At 39.4% G+C, this 24328-nt stretch overlaps 2 protein-coding genes across 2 annotated transcripts; one reads left to right on the forward strand and one right to left on the reverse strand.

Annotated features, from left to right (window-relative positions):
- Window positions 1-403: 403 nt before the first annotated feature.
- Window positions 404-12094, reverse strand: qrich1 (glutamine-rich 1). Its single transcript, XM_077203117.1, has 12 exons — window positions 11867-12094; window positions 10381-10657; window positions 10222-10302; window positions 7319-7444; window positions 6523-7239; window positions 6198-6357; window positions 3871-4025; window positions 3656-3770; window positions 3470-3578; window positions 3242-3393; window positions 1382-1472; window positions 404-1299 (listed from the first exon to the last, which is right to left on the reverse strand). The coding sequence occupies exons 2-12, from the start codon at window positions 10627-10629 to the stop codon at window positions 1110-1112; spliced, it is 2145 nt and encodes a 714-aa protein (XP_077059232.1). The 5' UTR covers window positions 10630-10657; window positions 11867-12094; the 3' UTR covers window positions 404-1109.
- A 2797-nt stretch (window positions 12095-14891) lies between these two features.
- On the forward strand, window positions 14892-18926 carry LOC143712079 (uncharacterized). The gene is made up of 4 exons (XM_077204295.1): window positions 14892-15000; window positions 15817-16716; window positions 16849-16956; window positions 17072-18926. Exons 2-4 carry the CDS (start codon window positions 15852-15854, stop codon window positions 18715-18717), a joined length of 2619 nt encoding a protein of 872 aa, XP_077060410.1. The 5' UTR covers window positions 14892-15000; window positions 15817-15851; the 3' UTR covers window positions 18718-18926.
- The last annotated feature ends 5402 nt before the right edge of the window (window positions 18927-24328 follow it).

Genomic DNA, 24328 nt, shown 5'->3' on the forward strand with positions numbered 1-24328 from the left:
GATAAGAAAAAAAGGGCTCAATTTTTACACGATAAAAGGTTTTAAATCGTGGCATAAATAGACAAATGTATTTTCATAAAATGTATCAATTATAGCGTTATTAAATTTTCCGGATCTAGAAAAAAGCACTTAAAAAATTAGGCTTCCTCCTATATCCAAGGTTTAAAACTTCAAAGAAAAACAAACTATTGAGGGGGTGAATTAAAATAAGAAATATCTATAGTTGTAGATGTTTTAGATTTATTTTAATTCCATTTTGGCTCAATTATAAATGATACATTTGGAAGTTAACTAAAGCCCGCTGGTTGAGAACCACTGTTTAAAAAATATATTATAGTTTTGTGAAGTAGTGTAGAAATGTGTGTTTGTGACCGAATCGGTCAAAGACGACACATACAGGTAATTCACTGTACAAAAAAGCATGTTTGAAAAGACAGGCTTCAATTCTCCAGCACCACTATAATATCAATACATATCAGGTTACCATAGATGCAAGTATATATATAAAAAAAATAAAAACAGAACCAAAAAGTCTTCATGTATAATACACTCCTCAGGTACGTGAATTCTGCTACTGCAAGCTCCTGAGGGTGAGCGGGGGTTGTGTTAGGGGTTAAAGATTGATGAGGCCATGTTTTTAAATGTAAATTCACCTAAAAATCACATGGTATATTCCAGTCCACTGCCAAAAATGACTTCAGTCTAGCCTGTGGTCTTAAAAAAAACCACCGAATCCTTACAGTTCAGAAAATAAACAGAGAGAGGACAGTGGGAAGAGGTATGGAGCGTAACATACATGGCAGAAAGAGAAAATGCACACATCAAGGGATCTGGGCAAATACGTTTCAATGGTCATTAGGTGAACAAACAGAAATAGGTTCCTGTATCTAAAAAAAAAAAAAAGCAGGCCCGTACGTATGTCCAGTTCATTGAAACCCCTCTTGAACCTCTCCCTTTCCTTTTAATCATGAATGAATATAAGGAGAGGCTGCAGAGGCAACTTGATTCAGTCCCTTTGAGAAAAGAGAGGATGATGGCAGAATGGAGGGCTGGAGAAAGCTGCTTTCTCTCATTCCATCTTGATTTCTTTCATTTGCCCTCATCTTCTCTCAGTGTACATTGGCCTGCGCAATGGAGATTATCTCCTGGATTTCCCGCACCATCATGATTCGTGTTAGCATGTGTTCCAGTTGCTCGCTCGTGATTGGCTGAGTGGAGTACCATATAGGGCTGTTTGGTGCCACAACCGGCTCTGGTGTCAGGTAATACGTGTCATTACGACCCTTGGCAGTCTGAGGGCTGATGACAGACAACAGAAAAATCAGGGAGAGGCAGAAAAGGAAATTTATATTATACGTATTTGATGAAATCAGTGGCTCACCATTTGAAGAGGTAAAAGTCATAGAGCTTGATAGGACAACGCAGCGGGTTCTCTGGGTCCTCAGCCTGTTCTGCGTACATGTCATCTGTCACTAGAACAAAAATAGATGGGATTTATAACATTCCACTGCTTTTGACCAATGAATTTATGACTGAATGACTTCCTATCCAGTTGTTCACAGTAAAATTACCCATCATAAAAACAAAAGTATTTCTAACCAATAGTTTTAATTACACTCACCTAAAGGATTATTAGGAACACCACACTAATACTGTGTTTGACCTCTTTTCGCCTTCAGAACGGCCTTAATTCTACGTGGCATTGATTCAACAAGGTGCTGAAAGCATTCTTTATAAATGTTGGCCCATATTGATAGGATAGCATCTTGCAGTTGATGGAGATTTGTGGAATGAACATCCAGGGCATGAAGCTCCCATTTCACCATATCCCAAAGATGCTCTATTGGGTTGGGATCTGGTGACTGTGGGGGCCATTTTAGTACAGTGAACTCATTGTCATGTTCAAGAAACCAATTTGAAATGACTTGAGCTTTGTGACATGGTGCATTATCCTGCTGGAAGTAGCCAACAGAGGATAGGTACATGGTGGCCATAAAGGGATGGACATGGTCAGAAACAATGCTCAGGTAGGCCGTGGCATTTAAACGATGCCCAACTGGCACTAAGGGGCCTAAAGTGTGCCAAGAAAACATCCCCCACACCATTACACCACCACCACCAGCCTGCAGAGTGGTAACAAGGCATGATGGATCCATGTTCTCATTCTGTTTACACCAAATTCTGACTCTACCGTCTGAACAGAAATCGAGACTCATCAGACCAGGCAACATTTTTCCATTCTTCAACTGTCCAATTTTGGTGAGCTCTTGCAAATTGTAGCCTCTTTTTCCTATTTGTAGTGGAGATGAGTGGTACCCGGTGGGGTCTTCTGCTGTTGTAGCCCATCCGCCTCAAGGTTGTGCGTGTTGTGGCTTCACAAATGCTTTGCTGCATACCTCGGTTGTAACGAGTGGTTATTTCAGTCAAAGTTTCTCTTCTATCAGCTTGAATCAGTTGGCCCATTCTCCTCTGACATCTAGCAAGGCATTTTCACCCACAGGACTGTCGCATACTGGATGTTTTTCCCTTTTCACACCATTCTTTGTAAACCCTAGAAATGGTTGTGTGTGAAAATCCCCGTAACAGAGCAGATTGTGAAATACTCAGACCGGCCCGCCTGGCACCAACAACCATGCCACGCTCAAAATTGCTTTAATCACCTTTCTTTCCCATTCTGACATTCAGTTTGGAGTTCAGGAGATTGTCTTGACCAGGACCACACCCCTAAATGCATTGAAGCAACTGCCATGCGATTGGTTGATTAGATAATTGCATTAATGAGAAATTGAACAAGTGTTCCTAATAATCCTTTAGGTGAGTGTATATTATAGGCATTATCTCGTCAAAGGCATCAGCGATATCTATGACTATCGTATATACACGATACTATTGTCTATCGGCACATCCCTAGTTTCCACAAACATATTAAGCAGCACAACTGTTTCTAACATTGATAATAATAAATGTTCCTTGAGCAGCATATCAGAATGATTTCTGAAGGATAACGTGACACTGAAAAGGGGAGTAATAAATTACGATTTATAAAAATATATAAAAATAGAAAATTATTTTAAATTGATATATTTCGCAATATTAGTGTTTTACTAAATTCAAATAAATGCATCCTTTTTGAGCAAAGGAGACTTTTCAACAATCATTTTCAAAACAAAATATGTGAAAGTTTAAAACTGATATTTATCTTGTAACATGTGACAACATCCAGCCTGATTTAAAGGCTAACCTTTCTGTCCAACATGATGGGGCCCGACTCCTTTCAGGTAGCGGATGCTGGTGCTCTTGTCTTTAGGGTTGGTCGGGTTCTTCTTGGTGTGTCTGAGCACTTTGGAGAAGGCCACTTTCAGATGCTGCTCAACTGTGGTCAAGTGGAAGTACCTATGCAGAGACAACATTTAGCCCTAAACACTCACTGCCACCATGCTTAAAGAATTGAGAATGGAAGGAGACACACTTGGTGTTGAAGTACATCAGTGTAGTAAGGAGAGTGGATGGAGAATGAGCTCCCAGCTGCTTACACTCCCATAGCATCTCCTCTGTCACATGACTTGGGATAATATAGCCTGGAAAATACGGATATTAACATACACTCCACAAGACTCCAAAGCAGGTGATTTCAAATCCCACACATACTTCTTACCAAGAGGGTGAACACTGGGCCTCCACTCCTCGAGAATTTTGTGTAAACATTGACAAAACCGGCTGTAGTACTGATCAGAGAAGATGTCGTCAACCCTACCGTTCTCAAACATGTACTAAACGTAAACAAGAAAAGGAAATCGGCTTATTAAAACTAAAAATCCAACAGAATCAGTAGAAACAAAAAGCCATTAAATAAGGAGAAATGAGACATACTTTCTGTATACATAAAAATACATAGTATAGTGAATCAGGTTCAAACGGCTCCCCCTCCAGCCCACGAGACTCTTGGGTCATCAGAGACAGAGCCAAGTTCAACTCGCCCACTGAACTTGAGACAAGATCATCCTGGAAGCGCAGTGGCTGTCGACCTGCAGAGACAGATATTAATAAACATCACTAGTGGCTTGACAAAAATAGATCAGTTTTGCCCATGGACATGTTTAAAGGAATAAAATGTAAGACTTAAGTAGATATGAAAAAAAAATGTAAAGCAATTTTGCAACAAAAAAATATTTTATATGCACTACTGTTCAAATGTTTGGGGTGAGTAAGATTTATTTTTATGTTGTTGAAAAGTTTCTTATCTTGTGAAATATTACATTTTGATTATGATTATCAATGTTGAAAACAGTTGTGCTGCTTATTATTTTTGTGTCACTTTTTTCCCAGGAAAATTTGATGACTAGAAAGAACAAAAGAAAAATAATAGCATTTATTTGAAATATTTTGTAACATTATAAATGTCTTTACTGTCATCTTTGGTCAATTTATTGCATCCTTGCAGAATGAAAGTAATTAATTTCTCATGTTTTCTAGTTACAGTTCTTAGCTGGATTAATTCATGAATTACACTATTCATGTTTATACATGAAAACAGCAAACAACATTTTTTACAAGTTGACTTTTTCTATACTTTTCAAGATATTTAAGATATTGAATAGTGACTATAAAAAATGTGATACATTTTAAACGGATGCGTAAACACCATAGTGACCATACAGAACTAAAACATATCGATAAGAAAGAACTACTAATAGAGGGTATATGCTCATTATGTGTGACTGTGATTGACTGTACAAATAGATTTGACAAGAAATCTGAGATATATTTTTACAGACTGCCGAAAGCTATAGAAAAGAAAAGCAAATGTATTGCTGCAATTCACAGAAACGACTGGACTCCAGGCAGCAAAACATGGATTTGCAGTTATCATTTTGAGTCAATACTCTGAATTTAGGGGTAAAATCATACCCTTTATATTGTATTGTATGGACAACTTAATATAATTAAATGTTTAAAATGTATTTATTTAATATTTAAATAAACATTGACAAAAACTATACACGTTTTAGAGCTTGACGATAAATATAACAATTATACAAATTAGGGCTGCACGATTAATCGCAATTTCCATGTAATCTCACTAAAACCAATTTGGCTTATTGTGATTTTGAAATCGCAAAGGCTGCGATTATTTTTTATGCGCAGCTTGTCATTGAAGTACTGTCATTGAAGTACAGCTTGTCATCTGAAAGCACTTTGGGTTTGAGTCACTTATAACGTGCATTTTAAAAAGCAACACCCGTCAAACATCTTTCCAAACATGAGAAGCATTTATGAACCTCTTGTCCAACAAAAGACAACATTTAATGCTTTTACTCCAAACTCACTTCATACCAACAGTTGACCATCCTTCTGTGAGATGATATGGCTTCTTACACAGAATAAGGCATTTGTGTGTTAATTAGTCATATTTAAACAATCAAAAACTTTCAAATCTTCTGTTTATTCAGCTACAGTGATGATGCCCGATAGGGATTTCCTGGAATGATGTGCGTCGTAATTCTTCGGCGGGGCATATTTGGTGTGTCTGCGTGAGAGCGCCCTGTGGCGTTCAGATGGAGCAGCATTTACTACCTATCAGCCATGCTGCACTGACAAGCTGCGCATAAAATAAATCGCAGCCTTTGCATGCGGTTTCATTGCGATTCATTGTGCAGCCCCAATACAAATGATCAACCAGATTTAGACCAACCTATAATGTATTTATATAAAGCGTTTACATGCAAATTTGCTTTATGTATTTCCCCCGTGTCGAAATCAGGCACATTTAAATGTCAGGAAACATGATTCCTGGCTGCATGTCAATATCCATGGATCACTGGATCTTTGGTAAGTTATAAGTAACACTATATAGAGTACAACTTTTAATTTAAACTGATAATTGTTAACGCGAGTAAAACAAACAATTTCCGTGTTCCGGCGGGAAAGTGATGTCAGTGCATACACTCTATACTAAAACTGACAAACAAACAAATATATAAATAAATAGTGCAGATTGGCAGCTGCTTTTGAATACTTACAGGTGGATGTGTACACACATAATTGAGAAATTCTTGAAGGCTATTGCTTTATTTTATCATGAAATTTCACTCGTATTGCAATCAACTACTGAAATTTTAGCATAGTGATAACCCTAGATTGAGCGTTGGTATTTAAAAAGAGAGAAATCGCTCACGAGACAGAAACATAAAACTCACGTCCAATAGGTGCCAGCTTATTTTGTTCATTCTTGTCCAGCTCAGCATTTTTGCGCTCAACCCAAAGCCTCCACACCTCCAGTCCTTCCTCAGGCTTCAGCGTGTTGGGGAGGATCAGCTCAGGAGGAGGTTCCACTTGTGGCTCCGCCTCTGTCTGCGCCTTATAAACACAGAACATCATCACTGACACATTACTATGCCAAAGAAGTTATACGCATTTTTCACCACGGTTAAATACACATCACCAAAAACTGCAAAATTACTTGAGATGGCCTGGGAGCACTGAGTACTTAAGCATGCAGTATTCCTCCTAGAATGTGTTCACCTGTAGGTGGAGCTGTTGTTCCTGAGCCTCCCCATCCTGTATGTGCTGATGCTGTTGCTGCGGATCCCATATATGAAGGGCCTGCGTCGTCCCAGAGTAAGCGCCCCCTACAGTCTGCACTGCTACAGGGATGTGAATGTTTCCATTCATAAACTGAGCTGGGAACAGCGAATGTACAACTTCCTCCTGAGTGGTCAATCCCGAGCCAGACACTGGAACGGCCACTGCTCCGCCAGCCTGAGACGCACCAATAATCATCTTATCTTTGTCTTTATCCGTATGCGAGGCCTGTACCTGCACGGTGCTGTAGGCCTCCTGAGGTATGGCAATGTGGGCCACGCCTTGCTGCTGTGGGCTCGAGTACACAGGTATGGTCCAGGTCTCACCGGCTGGGCCTGTGATGGTACCGGTGGCACTGTAGAGATGAGTGCTATCAACGGTCAGCAGATCTGGTCGAAGTGACAAGTAGCCCTGCTGTTGGCCCTGTGGGATGGCCAGTACAGTAGCCAGCTGCTGCCCTTGAGGAAGCGAGTAGGACACAACTGTCGGAACGTCCACCTTGCGTTTCTTCGCAGGCTGGAGGACAGCAGGTGAGGCTCCAGGTCGCCTATCTACCTCCCTAGGGGAGCCCTGCTGCTGAGGGGGGGACAGAGCCTCCACAGTCTGAATCTGAATCTGCTGGCCTCCGGCAACCGCTGCCACCAGCTGGGCCTGGATCTGAGAAACACACCCACGTTACAATGTGAATCTGAAATGCATTTACTGCAGAAGGTGATCATGTTTTGGTGTGCATTACCTGTTGGTGTTGTTCCTCTGTAAGGTCTCCCTGTTGTACCAGCTGTGTTGTGGTAATTCCTTGTAGCTGCTGATGGGTGGGAGATGCCACCTGAAGCACCTGACCCTGCTCACCCTGGATCTGCACCTGCCAATGGGGAGATGGAGAGGCATTTACAGCAGGGAACAACAAGAAGGATGGCCCGCTGGCCTGGAGTAAGGTGGTTTACAGTGTATGTCATTGTGTTTAGGAAGAATTTACACGTAGGTGTATATTGTTATTTTTTGTAAAAGAAAAAAAATATATATTTTTAATGAACAAAAAACTGATTAAGTGTTCAAAAAACATTTCTTATCAATGTTTAATATTTTTTTGTGTGTAAACCGCAATACAAGTTTTTCTGGATTTTTTTTAAGGAATATAAAGTTCTAAAGAATAGCACAAAACAGCAAATATTTATTTTAAATATAATTTTTCTATAACTATCACTTTTGATCAATTTAATGCATACTTGATGAATAAAAGTAATTATTTCTCAAAAAAAAAAAAGTATTTTAAAAGGAGTCATGAAGTGCATTTTTTAAGGTCCACTTATAACGCCAGCAAGATTTTTACATCAAAAAACAATTTAGATGTAATATTCTCCATTTTCTATCCTGTTTTTGACCCTCTCTTTGAAACACAATTTGATGGGCATGCCACATTCAAGACTTGGAAGTAACCTACCACCATGCTTGGGTAACAGTTCTGCATAATAAAATAATTTTCAACGTCCCCGCCATTACACGTGTGGAATTGTTTTGAAAACTTCCTATGTTTGCCGTACATGTTTGAGTCAGAGTTTGATTCCGAATCAAAAGACAAACCTACAACTCAAATACAAAGGATACAGTAGTCTGTAACAGTGTGTTAATTTATCCTCTTTATATTTATTCTTTGTGCATTAGTGAAGTAATATTGTATTTTATTACATTAGGGTTGAAACGAAGATGCTACAGAAAGGTTTTATCTAGTAACATAGTTGAAACACTTGCCAAATGTGAAACATTTATGGATATTACACATGCTTTATAAGTAGCCTAATGGTTGTGGCAAGTCATTCTTGTATTCATTGTTCATGATTTTCAGTAAAATGAGTACATATCAAACAATCTGTATCAGACAAAAAAGTGGCACATAGCAAAAACACTGTTACATTACTGTCGGATCCAGTGTAGCCGGCACAGCGTCTTTTTTTTTCCAGTCTTTTAGAAAAGCCTGCAACGAACTGTCTTGCTTAAAAATGAATCCCTGCAGTAAAATGAAGCAAACAAACGAACAGTGTCTTACTTACGCAATCATTGACATTGTTAAAAAATAATGTTCAGCCACGCTTTCCTAATGTTAGGATCACAAGGATGGCAATGCAAAGATTATTTTTACACAACTTGGCACTTCAAAACATCTTGTAATCCTCTGAAACATCTCTATGGTTTTGTTGCTGGAGTAATCCAATGTTTGCGTCTCTCTACAACATGTCATGTGCAAATTGGTGGGCGGGGCTAGAGAGGCGATGATGTAGAAGTGGTTGTTGATCTACTGCAGAGGTGGTTTTTCATCAAACCATGATGTCATACTGACTGAGACGATAAATTTTTCAAAACGAATCATTTTGGGAGCTTCGTTTCAATAAAAGCTGTTTTTGAACTAACAAGGACGTTTTGAGTTCTGAAACTTGCAGGATATTTCTATAGTACAATGACCTTTTATGTGTAAAAAAAAAAAAAATTCAAGGAAATTTTGACTTCTCAATTCCTGCCCCCTTTAAATGTTATCTCTTTCTAAAAAAAATACATGGCCAACATCTTTCTGTAAAAGGTGGTAAGTTCACACTGCACTTGAGATGCCCACAAATTATAACATTATCCTTAAAATGAAAGCAGCTCCAAAGCAACCATAACGGCAATCAAAATGTTATAGTCCCAGGACAGAAACATCAGATAAAAATCAGTTACTGATTTTTCTGTGGTAAAAAAATATATATATTCAAATGGCTAAATTACGCAACACAAAGCAGACATTCTATCAAAAAAGGAAGGATAATCAGCATGATTGCAAGCACCGTCCGTCATGCCTGAAACTCATGATCTACACTGTAACAAAATAAAAAAATTACACTCCATTCAGAGGGAAAAATGCCCTGCAGGAAACTTATAAAATGCACTTCTTCATAGTTCATCCAAAAGTGAAAATCCAGTCAGCATTTACACATTGTTTTAAACCTGTATGACTTTCTTCTGCGAAACACAACAGAAAGTATTTTAAGAAATGACAGTGTTCTTTCGTTCATACATTCAACGCCAACTCTCACCAAAACTGTTTGGTAACCAGCATTCTTCAAAACATCTTATTTTGTGTTCCTCACCAGAAAAGTCATACTCTGATTTGGAACGGCATGATGGTAAATAAATGACAGAGTTTTGATGAACTATCACTTTTTTTATGTAATATTGCAGTATTTATTATAAATGATTTATCCATGAACATTGTTGTTATTTTTTTTCTAAATTCCTGTGCCCTTGTGATTTTTTTTAATCAAAATAACTTCCACTTCCTCTTGCAGTGACATCTTTTCTCTTCTCTGTTGATGTGTTTTCTGGCGGGAGGGTGGAACAACCTGTCACTTAGATGAGATCACAGTAATAGCAAATCACAATGATCTAATCAATTCCCAATGGACATAAAATCAAGTCCCACCCTAAATTTGTTCTTGTTCAAGGAGCCGTTTCACTCTGAACATACGTCACAATAGGGAAGAAAAGACTATCGCAACTTGCGTTTCATGCCGACTTTTGTCCAACAACCACAGTTTGCCTGGTAATCGTGGTATAATTGCCCTGTAGATAAGATACAGAAAAACAGAAAACAGAATGACAGAGGCATACCTGTACTTGGATCTGCTGTTCAGATGCTTGATGCACAGCTGCAGCCAGCTGGGGGGAGATCTGTGTAGACGTCACCTGCACCTGCGCAAAGATAAAGAAGAAATGTGACTACTAGTTTTAACTTTTTAAAACAACAATGAAAAGTGATTCTATCCATACCGGACAAGCCAGCTCCAACAATGACCCTGCCACCTCTGTGCTGTCCGTGTAGATGCAGTTGGCACCCTGCTGGTACACCATAGTGGTGGTGGTGCCGGTGGTCTGCTGACTGAACTCCTGCAGCACCTCTGGGCCTTTGGAGGCCAGCGATTCCAGAAACTCTTTCATGCGGTGCTGAGGTATAGTGCGTGCCTTTTGCCGCACATACTCGTCAAACGAGATCGCACCGCCTTCAATGGGCTCATTCATGACAGGTCAATCCACCCTGCACAGGAGCCTGGAACAAAAGGAAGGGGTTTAAATGATAACACACTACCAGTCAAAATTTGACACAAGAAAATTTGTTTCTCATGATCTTTGAAGCACTTCAAATTAAAAACAAATTCTTTGAGATAATACAGTCGTAATTAATCGTGGATTTTGGCATTTAAGTTTGTTTATATAGATTATTAATAAACTCATTTAGTCACAGTTCAAAACCAACCGTACACATAAACATGAAAAAAGTTTATAAGCTTTAAAAAAAATACAGGTAAATAAATAATATTAAGCATTGTAAGTGAACCTGAAAAACAGTAATAAGATATTTTGTATCACTGCTAGTTCTACATGGGCATATGAAGTATTCAGTACAATCTCTCCACATGATGTAGATCTAATTTAATTCTTAATAATGCACCAACAGCCAATCCAACCATAAACACGAAATCTGCTTGCATCCTTGTGCAGTTTAAATAGAACTGTATAAACTTAAGTTTCATGTATAGAATGGGTTTCATGTGATTTAGTAGTAATGAACAGCTCTGTGTATGAAGCGTTCAGATGGAAATAGCCTATAACCTTGCTGGACTTTGGACCCCCTCGAGCAAAATAAATTTGTTGCATTGAACTTGTTCTCAAATCACAAAGCAAATTCTGAACAATCAAATATTAAATTTTTGAATGAGGAGACATGGCAATAATTAAGATTGTATTTGACTGAAACTAGCTCTGTTTATGGTCAATCGCATACTGGACCACTCAGTGCTTTTGCCTAGAAAATATGCTAGCATCAATGCTAACTCGCTACCCTTTGTCAAATGAAACTTCAAAAAATGTGCAATTACATAGATTACGACATTACATATATTTATCATATGCTGCTATGTGATATTAACCGTTATTCCCAGGGTAAATGCGGTAACGCGCGCGCAGTTGAATGGCTAGCGTAAGCTCGCGTGCTAATCATCCCATGCTACCTTAAATAAAAGGCAAAGCAATTTCCGCCAAAACACGCCGTTCAAAAAACAAAAACCCCACTAAAGCTCAACTAAATCTGACCGTGCACATGTAAAGTCCGTTTGCTTTGCTATATCTCCTTATTTTTGCACTCAAACACATTTGTCTTTATTTAAGTGCGATTTATGTCGTGACGTGTGCTTATTCTGCTACACACATAAATGAAACGATTAAAGCCCCGCTGCGGCCGAGTACAAATATGTCCTACCGTATTGAAAAATACACAAACGCGCTGCTTGGACGGCCTGGTAGGCTGTAAATGTTATTTTTTTTAATAATGATGTTTGCGATAGAGCTGACGGAAGTAGGCCTGCTGTGACAGCGCAAGACCCCGGGCTGTCCTGTAGCGTGAAGGCGGGGACGGAATCGCAGCTCCCCCTTCCGGCTCCACTGCTGCCGCACGCACATTCACAATGCCATGAACGCGGAGCACAGTGTTGCCAGATCATGCCAGATCACGAAAATGTAATATCGATGCAATTTTCTTTATGAGTAATAAACAAAATCCAAGTTTGTAGTGTTAATGAGAGGAAAATCATTACATTGATCGGGAACCCATGTATTCTGCTCAATAATCAACTGAAAAACAAATCAATTTGTAACAGCCTTAAAACAGAATGAACAATTTGATAATCAAAAAGCATAAAAATAATAACAAAACCATTAATATGTAGACAACTTAAAAATAGAATATTTAATAAAAAAATATTATATAGAAATTCTAAAGTAATAAAGTGATGGATAAGCATTTTAATAAGCCTTTTCTAACAATGACGAATATAAATGTTGTTAGTGTGGCTGTTGTTAGTACTAGGAGTGGTATTAATATGTTGATAATATATACAGACCTGATTTCTGAACAAAACTAAGTAAAATATTTTTAATTTGTGCATTTATAGTTATCTTTAGATTTGCCTATCACATTTCAGACTTTGATCTATTTTTCCACAGCATCATAATTCAATACTTGATTAACAGATTTTGCAATGAATCTACTGGGTTCTCAGTTAATTTCACATTTTCTAATTGGATTTTTATAATTATTTTTGCATCAACATTAGGCCTAGGTAAGGATATTTCATAGATTCACTGTTGGTCATTTTATCATCATGGTGTGGGGGGCTAAAACACCCCATAGTTAGGGGGAGGGGTCCAAAAACTCAACCAGATAGTGACTGATAATTATAATGAATAATAATAATATGATAAATCTAATATTATTTTTTTAACAGCCCACAATAGCTTATAATGTAGCGGACATGGCAACATTAGTTCAGCTCGTCAGCAAACTGCACGGGTGCGCGCATTCGCTCTGTATGGCACTTTATGTTAAACGGCTTCACTATAACATAAAATACAGACCTACTACGCTGCAATCGCTATGATTTTGGTATAACTTATGCTACACTAATATGATGAAATAAATTATAAAAGCTGTAAATTAGATGCTTCTCTAATTTGCTTCTCACCATGTGTTTGTTTTCCATACTCTCTGTGGAACAACTGCTTATGATTGCATTGTAAAATACTTGGCCTTTATTAATTAGAGTAAGGTTTTAAAGATATATATAGAAAAGACTGACATCAAAATCAATTGAATTTTTTTTTTATGTAACCTATTATAAATACGTTGCGTACCATAAAGTAGGGTACGTAACAGAGCGAGATGAAGTTGTAAAAATAGTAATTCAGTTGGCTACAGGCGATGTCATTTCAGCGTGCTTGTGCCTTTAAGCGAAGCTTTATTCGCTCCAGTCCGCCTTAAAGTGCTAAGCATGTGTCTGTGAGGGCCTCCCCCTGGTTGCCCTGCAAAAGCCTGCCTGACTGAGCTCTTAAGGTGGACCGGGTGAGATATGCTGAATGTCTTATGTCATGTGACTGTTATCAGTTCAGAAAGAGTTAATTCCCACGGTCTCTCTCTTAACCCCCCATTGACCCTGTCCAATAATTTGGATAAATGTATAACTCTTCACAAGCCATTTAATAATTTACATATTATTTCTCAGCAGAGCACATTTATTTCAGAAAATCAGTAGGCCTATGTGAAATCAAATATCTAATTCTATTTCTTCGTTTTTGCAAAGAGCTGCACATTAAACTATTTATGACAGTATCCAATAAATGTTTAAAATCAATATTTAATGTTAAACACATGCCAAACTGTATGCAGAAACCGTTTTTTAGAATGCAGTACACAACTGCATAAAACTGCTTGGGATATTGTGAAATCTTGACATAATAGAACTGAATAGATATTTAAAAATATATATATATATTTGAAAGCATCACTCAAGCTCATCTGTTCAAGCTGCCCAAATATATATATATATATATATATATATATATGCCTTAAACCAGTTATGAATGCATTTTAAATAATTTTATTTTTGTGTTTTTATTGGCAAACAATTTGCATAGAACTTCTTTGAACACCTACAAAAGAATAATATACTCATAGCATTATTGGTTTTACTTCAATATTATTTTTGCAATACAGTATTATGTAAAATAATGTACATTAATTAAAAACTATTTTTAATTTAAACATTTTAAGAAAGTAAAATCCCTCTTCTCTGTGTAGTTTTGTGTGTGAGTGTTTGACATACATTCAAATAAGATCTGGTTAAATCCACCATGTTTTCTCTGCTGTCAAGCCTCACATCGCAGGTTAGTATCAAAAACCAAGTAGTGATGGGTGTTAGCCTAACATGGTCGAACTGGCAAATGGGAACCCGGCACTAGTGATTTAAATTACTGTGCCGTAAAAAAAAATTAGGTGTGAAAGAAAAATATCTCATGGTAAATATATTATGTCAGCTGTATTTTGGGATTTTTCTTGTTGTGTTTGCCTTCAGTATGCTTTGTCATGTAGGAACAGACTGGTTTAGTGAACTAATTGTCTTACTGAAATCCCTTATATTGAAGAGATTACCTTTACACATCTGTGATACCAGAAAGGAACAGAGACACGAAATTGAAAGAGTAAGGTGCCTCTGTTTTTTAAAGACTACAAATATATATTTTATGACCTTGACTTGACATCACTTCATTTCAAATTTACACTGACATTTCAAAGCTCCTGAGGTTTGTAGCTTTTGTTGTTAGGATAGGGGATCAGAACCCTGTTCAAAGGTGTAAGTTCAGCAGGACATCAACCAGATGGCAGCAAGATTACAGTGAAACGTCAGACAGGCTGCACTATAAGCATCAGCACACAGATGCAGCAGTTTTAAGACAACATTCAATGAAGACAGCACCAGTAATACCTAAAAGTGATTCACATCTGAGAAATACTGAAAAGAACTGTGATATTCACTTTACAGCTGACCTCAGGAACTTCAGGTAAGTGTTCAAAGGCTTCTGTGAGACGTATTTGGAGTTTCTGTTTTAATTCTAACAAATATTTGTAGTCAATTATGCCTACAACGTAGTCCACCAACAGTAAGCTGGAAAGGTAGACATTTACACAAACATTTAAACAAATACTGTATCAAAACAATAGGAATAAATGCATATGAATGGTTGAATCTAGTTTTTGATGATGTTACCTTTTCTATTTTTGTATATATAAATAATGTTGTATGTTGCTGTTTGTTGCACACTAAGTCTATTATATCAATATATAGGATGGCACTATATTTTTAAAGGTAATTTGTCAATTTCAGTAACAGCCTTTACACCTAAACCTATTTAATTTAAGTAAGCCTTTTAAAGTATTGGTTCATCAACTCTTAGCAGGTCATATATGTTCACTTGAAAATGCTGTTCACTCAAGAATGTTATGAAGTTGTTTTTGCAAATTTTGTATGTCATAAAAAATCAAGTTAATTTAAAATAAAGTTATTTACATAGGCTGTAAAATTGAATATACATTCACAAATGGCACAAATTCAGAAGCACCTGTTTGGTAAAAACTAAACTGATAGCCAAATATTGTTGTAGTAACTGACTGTAGTCCCTGGTTGGGACCTAAATTTGAACCAAACTTTCAAACTGTGCATTATTTTTCACTATTTTCATAACCCTTAACATCCTATATTAATATCCTGTACATTTATCCAGGTTTTGATTTGGGGAATGTTATTCACTTTCATTTTAAAAAGCGTAGCTTCTAAAAGTCTTTTTAATTCATGTACATCCTGTTCTGTCACCATTCAGCTCCTGGCACCGGTTTTGCTCGACGGCCTTTGGAAATGGCTTGGCTCCTCACTCTGATTTTTGGACTGCCTCTTCTCCAGAAACCTGTCACTTCCCTTGGCTCTAACACAACACAACCCTTAAACCATAACAACCTGAGCATTCAGGCAATTGATGGCTTTCCAAAAACTCTACCCGCGACACATCACTCAAGCTGGAATGAAGATCGAGTTGACAATAGGTTGTCCAAAGAGCTTTTACCTCTTTGGCCCCACTTTAGCATAAATGACGGCTCTGGGGAAGGAAGTGGACTTCAGCAGAGCCTTGAGGTTATAATGCCCTCTAGTGGTCCACTGGAGATGGACATGTTCGTTCCAGACAGAGTCGAGAAACAAGATTTTGAGGTGGAAGAGTTAGGTGATCCAGATTCCCCTCCAATTCCACAAAAACTAACCCAGTATATTGATGATGATAATGATCAAGGTGGTGAAGATGAAAATGTCATTTTAGCAAACAATAGCAGTGCCCCTGATGAAGCCACGTACACAGTGGTTGTTCAGTTGACTACAAACACCCACATAAGTAATGACAGAATGAACAAAGACCAACCTTTGCTGACAACCATCAAACCAATTACAGAGAAAAACACTACTGAAAACTCTCCATTCAATACGTATTTAGAGACATTTAATAAAAATGTAGAGGTGAACAACAAAGAAAACTGGAAGACTTCTCAAGATTCAAAGTATATTGCATTCAGGCAGATTTTAAGTTCCATCACAAAGCCTGAAACATCAAGACACAATGGCACGCTTATGACGCAGTCTGGCTCCATCCAAGGGTCCTTTGAGAATCTCATGGTGGGAGAGGAACGTTATGTCACCAGCCATCTGCCTGCAGCAACATCTCCATTAAAGACTGGTGAGTATGTTCTTCTGTTTCTTCTGTTTAAAAAAAAAAAAACACTGCAATGTCAGTACTGAATAAAAAAAAACAGAGTAAGAATGTAAGCAAATCAGAGAAAGAAACAGTGATTATTTGTATGAATTTTAGGTATGGAGAGTCATGAAGGGACTATCTCTGATCTACCTGTGGGGTCATCATCCACAACTACATCTGTTTTGCAGGCAAAAAACAGTGCCACAAACTCAAAAAACAAAGGTAGTCATAAATATTGTAATTTTCACTAAAACTGTAGACAACTTTTACACTCTTTTATTAGAGTAAAACAAATTGTTGAGTGTTCCAAATAAAATGTTCTCCCTTTCCATTATAGATTACAAAAATCCAGAATGGTTTGGACGTTTGTTTGGGCCATTAACGGAGAGTGATCTATCTAGTGTCATAGGTACATGCATACTAGGCCCATGCGTGGTCTCCACCGGTGGCAATGTGACCCGGCTACAGTGGGATGATTTGAAAAGGACACTAACCTTTGCTTGGGAGGTCCATGTGTTTGGCTCAGCTGCACTGTTTCTGTTGGTAGTGGTTGCTGCAACTTTTGGAGTGATCGGTGGGACTAAAATGCTTCACCCCTTTTGCAAGACATTCACTCTTGCTAACATCTTGCTTCTGCTAACAGGTCTGCTTCGATTTGTACAGCTCATAATTGACCCATACGGTACCAGAAACATTCTGCCTCGCCCTGCCCTCACTGCTTTGTATAACTTACCAATTCCCTTACTGCTCTGGGCCCAAGCCACCTTGGCACTTTTTGCTCTGAGGGAAAAAACATCTCCTCAACGGCTTTCAGTGACTGGGGGACTGGCAGCACTGCACTGTATCTCCCTCCTGTTGGCTGACCTTCTATCCAAAACCTTGTTACCAGCAACGCCATTAATGTTACAGACATTTACTATTTGCTGGGGATTACTGCTTTGTTTAGGAATCTTTTTCCAGTGTCTAAAGCATCTCTGCATCTCCCACAGGTCCGCTCTACCAAGGTGGAGTGCTCTGAAAAGTTTAGAAAGTAGCGTAAGGCGTGTACTGTTGCTGTGCGCCATCCTTGGGATGTTCTCCTGCGCTCTGCAAATCTATAGTTTCCTCTGGCTTTATGGGTTACTTGGTGACTGGCGCAGATTTGGGTGGGGCTGGTGGTTCGGGCAACTCTCAGCAAGACTGCTTGAGCTGGCCTGGAGTATCTCTCTTCTACTACTGGGATCTAGGGTGTTCTGGAGACCACAAGGAAGTAAGCAGACAGCTAAGAGAGGGGGGAAGGGGAAACACAGGAACAGGCTGTTGGACAGGTTACAAATGGGGCATTGGTGGAGCCCAGATAAGAAATGGGCTGAACTGTTACCAAAAAACTGGAAAGGTCACAGGCAGTCCCGTGCAAATGTCAGCCAGTCGGTTATCCGAAACCATGTAACTCCAGTGACCTCAATCATGACAGTGCATGAAAATGTGGGAGTTATTGGCGAAGGTATCCTGTATAACACCAGTTACGACCACCATGCCCCTCCTCTGTGGAGTAGCGGTGTGGAATGGCAAGAACACAAGTGCATTCTCTCACTTATTGAGTTTGATCTTCATCCCCCTTCACCCATCAACCTCCATCATAGCATTGACAACGCCCTCCATCATGCCCACTTGCTTGGTGCAGGTAACCTTTTCTCCCCTTCTTCGCCCTCCTGGACCCATGATGAGGGGTCAGGTGGACCACTCTTCGAAAATGTTGTGTCCCCAACCACCCCAGCTAGCAAAGCCTATAGGTGGGCTTTAGATACTGGCTCGAGTTCTAATTCCCCTGAGCATCTTGGGACTGCAGTACAACATACTGAAGTGTCTGTGATTGAGCCCCTGGCTTCCTTGACTCCAGAGACCATTCGGAAATTGTGGGAGAGAGATACGGTCATCCCAAGAGTCACCGTGGAAGATGACTGCACCAGTATAGCGAGTGGAGATGACATCACTGGTCTTTGAACTACTAAGAAGTTTAGCACTTTATCACTTTCCACATGCAAAATAATGTTTTTAAATAGACAATGGACACAATAATCTATACTATTTAAGTAGTGTGATTCTTATATTCTCATTGACTGGAGTTTAATGGTTAAAATACATTAAAAATTAATAATTAGACATTTTTAGAAACTCTCTCTCTTTTTGTTTGTCTGTGTATGTATATTAACGTGTCCCATACATACAACTTAAACGTGGTTAATGTATGTACTGTGCTGCCTCTGAATCCTGTTTTTATAAAATAGATTATAATCAATAAAGAGATTATTGTACCTTATTGTAACTTATTGTGTTCTATGAACAAGGACACCAGCCCCCGGTTTCACAGAAAAGGATTAAGCCAAGTCCCAGACTAAAATACAAGTTTGAGCTTTTTTAACTGAAAGCAACTTTTACTGACATATCTTAAAATATGTCATTGACATTGTTTTTTCTAGGGCACATTTATGAGGGCCAACTCCACCAGAGGCATGGCCTCCTTCTGTGCATGGTCAAACGGAGTATCAATTGGTGACATCTGTGCTGCGGCTGGCTTGTATTCACTGTCCACCTTTGCCAGATTTAACTACTTGGACGTCCCTGCTCTACAAGCACGGGTCCTGTCTGTTGAGCTGGGCTTTGACCTCTACGCGAGCTCAGGCCATTTGAACCTTTTCCCTCGAGTCCCTCACCCTATCTTAGCCTTGCTGCCATCAAGGGCCTTACACCAAGTGTCTAAGTTGTTCAAAAAGTTTAATCTGGATCAGAATGATCTGGATTTTGAAATCCCAAGTTTTTCTATCCAGGATCTGGTAATCCGTCTTTCTTTTGTGTTAGTTGTTCAAAGCAACATTGTATCGAATCACCCCATTTCAGATTCTCAACTTTTCAGATTTCCAAATCTTGATTATCATTGCTACAAATGCGGCTACAGTTCACAATACTTGATGCTAGCTATGTAAAGAACAACAGGTATTTCTGTCACTGCTGTGAACCACTACCACACAGAATATGACAGGATTCAGCTGTCCACAACAGCATTAAACCTGCAGTCTCAGAAAATATTTTCTAGTTAACTTTATCGAAAAAATCCCAGAACATATTGAGATTTTTTTTTTGTCAACATCGGAATCAGATGGACCCCTCTGTCATAATGTTGTGTGACCCATCACCCCAACTAACAAAACCTATACTGTATCTGGTGCTTCATTATCATTAATATTGGCTAGAGTACTAACTCCCCTGAGAGAACTAAAGAGCACATTCAGGGCTTTTCAGAGATACCAAATGTTTGGAAGTTTCACCATGACAGCATCTTCCCCTTGGTCTTTAAAAATGACTTACATTAATTTATACATTAACTTATCATGGAAATATGATATTTTGTAATTATCATTTAAATCGGACTTTAAACAACTAAATCAACTTCTCAGGAAAATGTTATGGGGTTTCTAATCAAAATAAGACTTTGTTACAAAACAGGGCATTGATTTCATACATGTCCACTGTAGTTTGTATGTTTATCAGGCATTATGGGAGACACAGCAAGTGAATAGGGAAAGAAATGAATCATCAATTTTCCTATGATATATTAGATATTATGAAAATGTTTATTTATTTCCATAATATCTAACAATAAGAGCTCACATTTTTACTCTTCTTTTTTTATTACATTTTGCCCCAAGTACACATTAATATGCAAATTAGATACAGTGTATAGATATATTGAATGTAACTACATATTTATGGCCATTTTTGTTATGTGGATAGCAGATGAACCCAAGCGCAGACAGGATGCAGTGACAAAGTTTATTACGAACAGAAAACAGAGAAAACAAAACCCACGAGGGGGCAAACACTGGTAGGGAAAATAAAGACTAACAACACTACACTAAGACTGAACAGTAAACTCACAGCAGCTACAAGACTAAACAGCTCTTAGACAAAACTCTTACAGGATACTCACAAGGGTGATTACAAAGTATGAAACAACAAACAATGAACCGGTACAAGACAGCATACACAAGGGGTTTAAATAGGGAACACTAATGACAAAGACAGGTGAAACTGACTAGACAATAATGACAAGACGAGGGTAACAAGGGGGCAGAGTTACATAACGAGACAACACAAGCACATGGCCCAAACAAAAGGCCATGTGCTTGTACACAAAACATGGGTCTGTCATGATCCTGCCACAAGATTAGGAAAAATCAAGGACATGATGGCAGAACCATGACAGAACCCCCACCTTAAGGAGTGGCTTCCAGACGCTCCTCAAGGAGACATCAAACACAGGACAAGACTGACTGAGACATAGACATCAACCAACAAAACATGACAAATAACAAGGGCATACAAGAATACACTATGACAGGGTTAGGGTGAAACATCAGAAATAATAAACAAGGAAGGGTAGGCGGCGGAAACATCAGAAATAATAAACAAGGAAGGAAACACAGAGTTCATGGGGGATAGTCCAGGGTGGATAGGTGGGCTGGGGGTCTTGAATCTCTGGGAAGAGGGCTGAGGACGAGTAATCCGGGCAGACTTGGACACACAATGAGAGGTCTTGGGGGAAACAGTCCGGGGCTTAGTCATGACAGGGGAGACAGGGGAAACAAACGGAAGTCCGGGGAGAGTGGGGACTGCAGCAGCAGGCAACGGAACGGAGACAAGGGGATTGACAGGCGGAAGGGAAGCGGGAACGGGAACAGAGTTCTTAGAGGCTGTATCGGAGCCAAGGCTACCAGATCAGTGCTCGGTGCAGACATGGGATCAGTGCTTACGGTAACTGGACTGGGAACGGTGCTCCCTGGATCATTTGGAACAGGGACTGGGGACAAGGCAGGACTGACTGGGACATCTAGAATTCTGACGGGAAAGATATTCGGACAGGGTTCTGGCAGCGATGACGACTGGCATCTCCTGATGGGCTGATACGGACTGTATCAAAGCCTTCGCAGCGGAATCGGCTGCTGCTTTCTCTTCAGCAGACATGACTGAAGACACCGAGACGACCTTCACAGTACAATTCTCTGGAATGGGCCTCCCCAATGCCGACTGGGTAACAGCGCTTTCGGCAGCAGGTTGTAGAACTGTGTCTCCTGTTGCAAATACCGGAACCGCGCTTACAGCAGTGGGGCCAGGAACAGCGCTTTTGACTTCAGCGGCGTGTTGGCGAGCCATCGTGGACTCAGGGGGAGCTAGAGATGGAGAACCAGAAGCTCCCTTCTTCCTCTTCTTCTTCCTGGGTCGCGGAGTGGAGAATGTGGCCACACTGGGGACCGGAGAGGGAGGTGAAGCAGGAACCATGACAGGAACTGTGAAACTCACAGCAGGCGAGGAGGATTCCGGGCAGGAAGACTCCGATGCTGACTCCCACGATAGGTGCCTTCCACGCTTACCATGAAGATTGATGGACGTGGAAGGTGTCTCAGGAGTCACGGCGGGACTGGGTTTGTCCCCGTGTGTAGCAACGGCTAGCAGACGACCCTCAGGGATCACAGGAAGTGTAGTGGGAGATGAAGACCTTGTAGCACCCTGCAGCTCCCTCCGAGTTAGACTCTCCACCATACTGTGGAACGGGCTCTCTCATTCAGCTAGAGGAGGAGGGACGTTGAGACCCGCGATGAGGTAGCGATTTACCAGGATCTCCGGCAAGAAGAACATTCTCTCCTCCACGACCTGGGCGTATTTCCTCAGGGTCAACTTACCCTGAGGAGGGAAAGGAAGCTTGCCTTTGCAGGCTGTCAGCGATGGCCGACTGCCACCATCGTTCGGGGTCAGACGGCTGCAGAGTAGGGAAAATAGGCGCGCTGTCTGCTGGGTTCTTTCTTGGCCTGTTCATTCTGTTATGTGGATAGCAGATGCACCCAAGCGCAGACAGGATGCAGTGACACAAAGTTTATTACGAACAGAAAACACAGAAAACAAAACCCACGAGGGGGCAAACAACACTGGTAGGGAAGATAAAGACTAACAACACTAGACTAAGACTGAACAGTAAACTAGAAAATAAACTCACAGCAGATACAAGACTAAACAGCTAAAAGACAAAACTCTTACAGGATACTCACAAGGTTGATTACAAAGTATGAAACAACAACAAACAATGAATCGGCACAAGACAGCAAACACAAGGGGATTAAATAGGGAACACTAATGACGAAGACAGGTGAAACTGACTAGACAATAATGACAAGACAGGGGTAAAAAGGCCATGTGCTTGTACACAAAACATGGGTCTGTCATGATCCTGCCACAAGATTAGGAAAAATCAAGGACATTATGGCAGAACCATGACAATTTTATCCATATAATGAATAAAGTACAATGGCATGTAAATTCATTCTATTATATCTTTCATAACATAGTTGAGATATCTTATACAAAGATTGGTTAAAAAATCCTGAAATCTAAAAATTGATTAGTAAATGAAACAAAAAAACATTGTTTTTGCCTATACATGTAATATTAAGTCATTTTATTTGTTAAACAACTGAGTCCTAGTGTCCACTAATAGTGGCCATAGCATGACAAATGAATAAAATATCACACAAACAAGTTTTTGCTTCTTATAAAAATATAATGGCATGAAAAAATTATAAATTCAAAAAAAAAATATTTCTGGGGTTTAGGAGGTTATATATCTACAGCTGAATTTGTTATCAGATCAACGGAGAACACATCACAGTTTTGATGTTAGTATATTAATAACAATATTAATATGTGTATATATTACATGATACAAATGTTTGACGAGTTTTAAAGTTTTGTTATTTTTGTTCCTGAAATCCACCCTTCTACTGGGATCAGGATAATCCTGATTTTTAAAATCTATCCCAATCTTACAAAAAAAAATTAACAACACAAACTCAGGATTTGATCCAGATCAAAACCAAGATTGGATTTTGTGATCTTATCTGATTTCAGAACCCCTTTTTTTCTTTTGAACAACCCATTTTCAAGATTTGAACGAATACAATGTTGATGTTTGATGGTTCACTGGTTGTCACCTCACCATTCACAGGAAGCTGTTGGGAAATGAAGGTACGAATAACCGAGTGCTCTTATCTGATTCAACTATGTATGCTAGTTGATGGTTCATGTCTTCCTCAGGATACTGATATGCATTTCCCATTGATGTATGGTGACCTGGAAGTGACTCTTTCTTGTCCTGTTACACAACCAATGCTGGCCCCAATAACCATTGATCCGTTCCAGGACCCAACTGACAGTCAACAAATGTTTTACCCTTTCCCAATTGGAAGACCCTGAGGGTATCCTCCATATTCTCATGGTCGCCCTGGTGTAAGACCTGTACCTCCCACTGTTCCACCTACAACGACTACTACTCTTCAAGACCCTGACCAACAAATGTTCCATCAAATGTATCCCATTTCAATGTTTTATCCATATTACTTTAATTCTAGAGGTTCCCCTGCAGCACCACAACTTAAAAAGCCCCCGACCCAATGTTTCATCCTCCCCATATGTAACACTTCGAGAGACCAGTTGAAGCAACAACTAAACCTTCCACGACCTCTGCTGTCCAGTTTGCTGTCCAATTCACTAGCCTTTCCCTTACACT

This window comes from Siphateles boraxobius, unplaced genomic scaffold (assembly GCF_051911475.1).
Source record: "Siphateles boraxobius isolate OS27281-9 unplaced genomic scaffold, OSU_SipBor_1 5, whole genome shotgun sequence".
Lineage (NCBI taxonomy): Eukaryota > Metazoa > Chordata > Actinopteri > Cypriniformes > Leuciscidae > Siphateles > Siphateles boraxobius.

Bases quoted from the DNA above. Each gene is read 5' to 3' on its own strand.
- qrich1 (XM_077203117.1), bottom strand. From the start codon at position 10,629: ATGAATGAGCCCATTGAAGGCGGTGCGATCTCGTTTGACGAGTATGTG. The intron at 7,240-7,318 runs GTAATGCACACC...TGTGTTTCTCAG, and splicing joins CAGAGGAACAACACCAACAG to ATCCAGGCCCAGCTGGTGGC. The intron at 1,300-1,381 runs GTGAGCCACTGA...GTCTGTCATCAG, and splicing joins GACTTTTACCTCTTCAAATG to CCCTCAGACTGCCAAGGGTC.
- LOC143712079 (XM_077204295.1), top strand. From the start codon at position 15,852: ATGGCTTGGCTCCTCACTCTGATTTTTGGACTGCCTCTTCTCCAGAAA. The intron at 16,717-16,848 runs GTGAGTATGTTC...TATGAATTTTAG, and splicing joins AACATCTCCATTAAAGACTG to GTATGGAGAGTCATGAAGGG. The intron at 16,957-17,071 runs GTAGTCATAAAT...TTTCCATTATAG, and splicing joins CACAAACTCAAAAAACAAAG to ATTACAAAAATCCAGAATGG.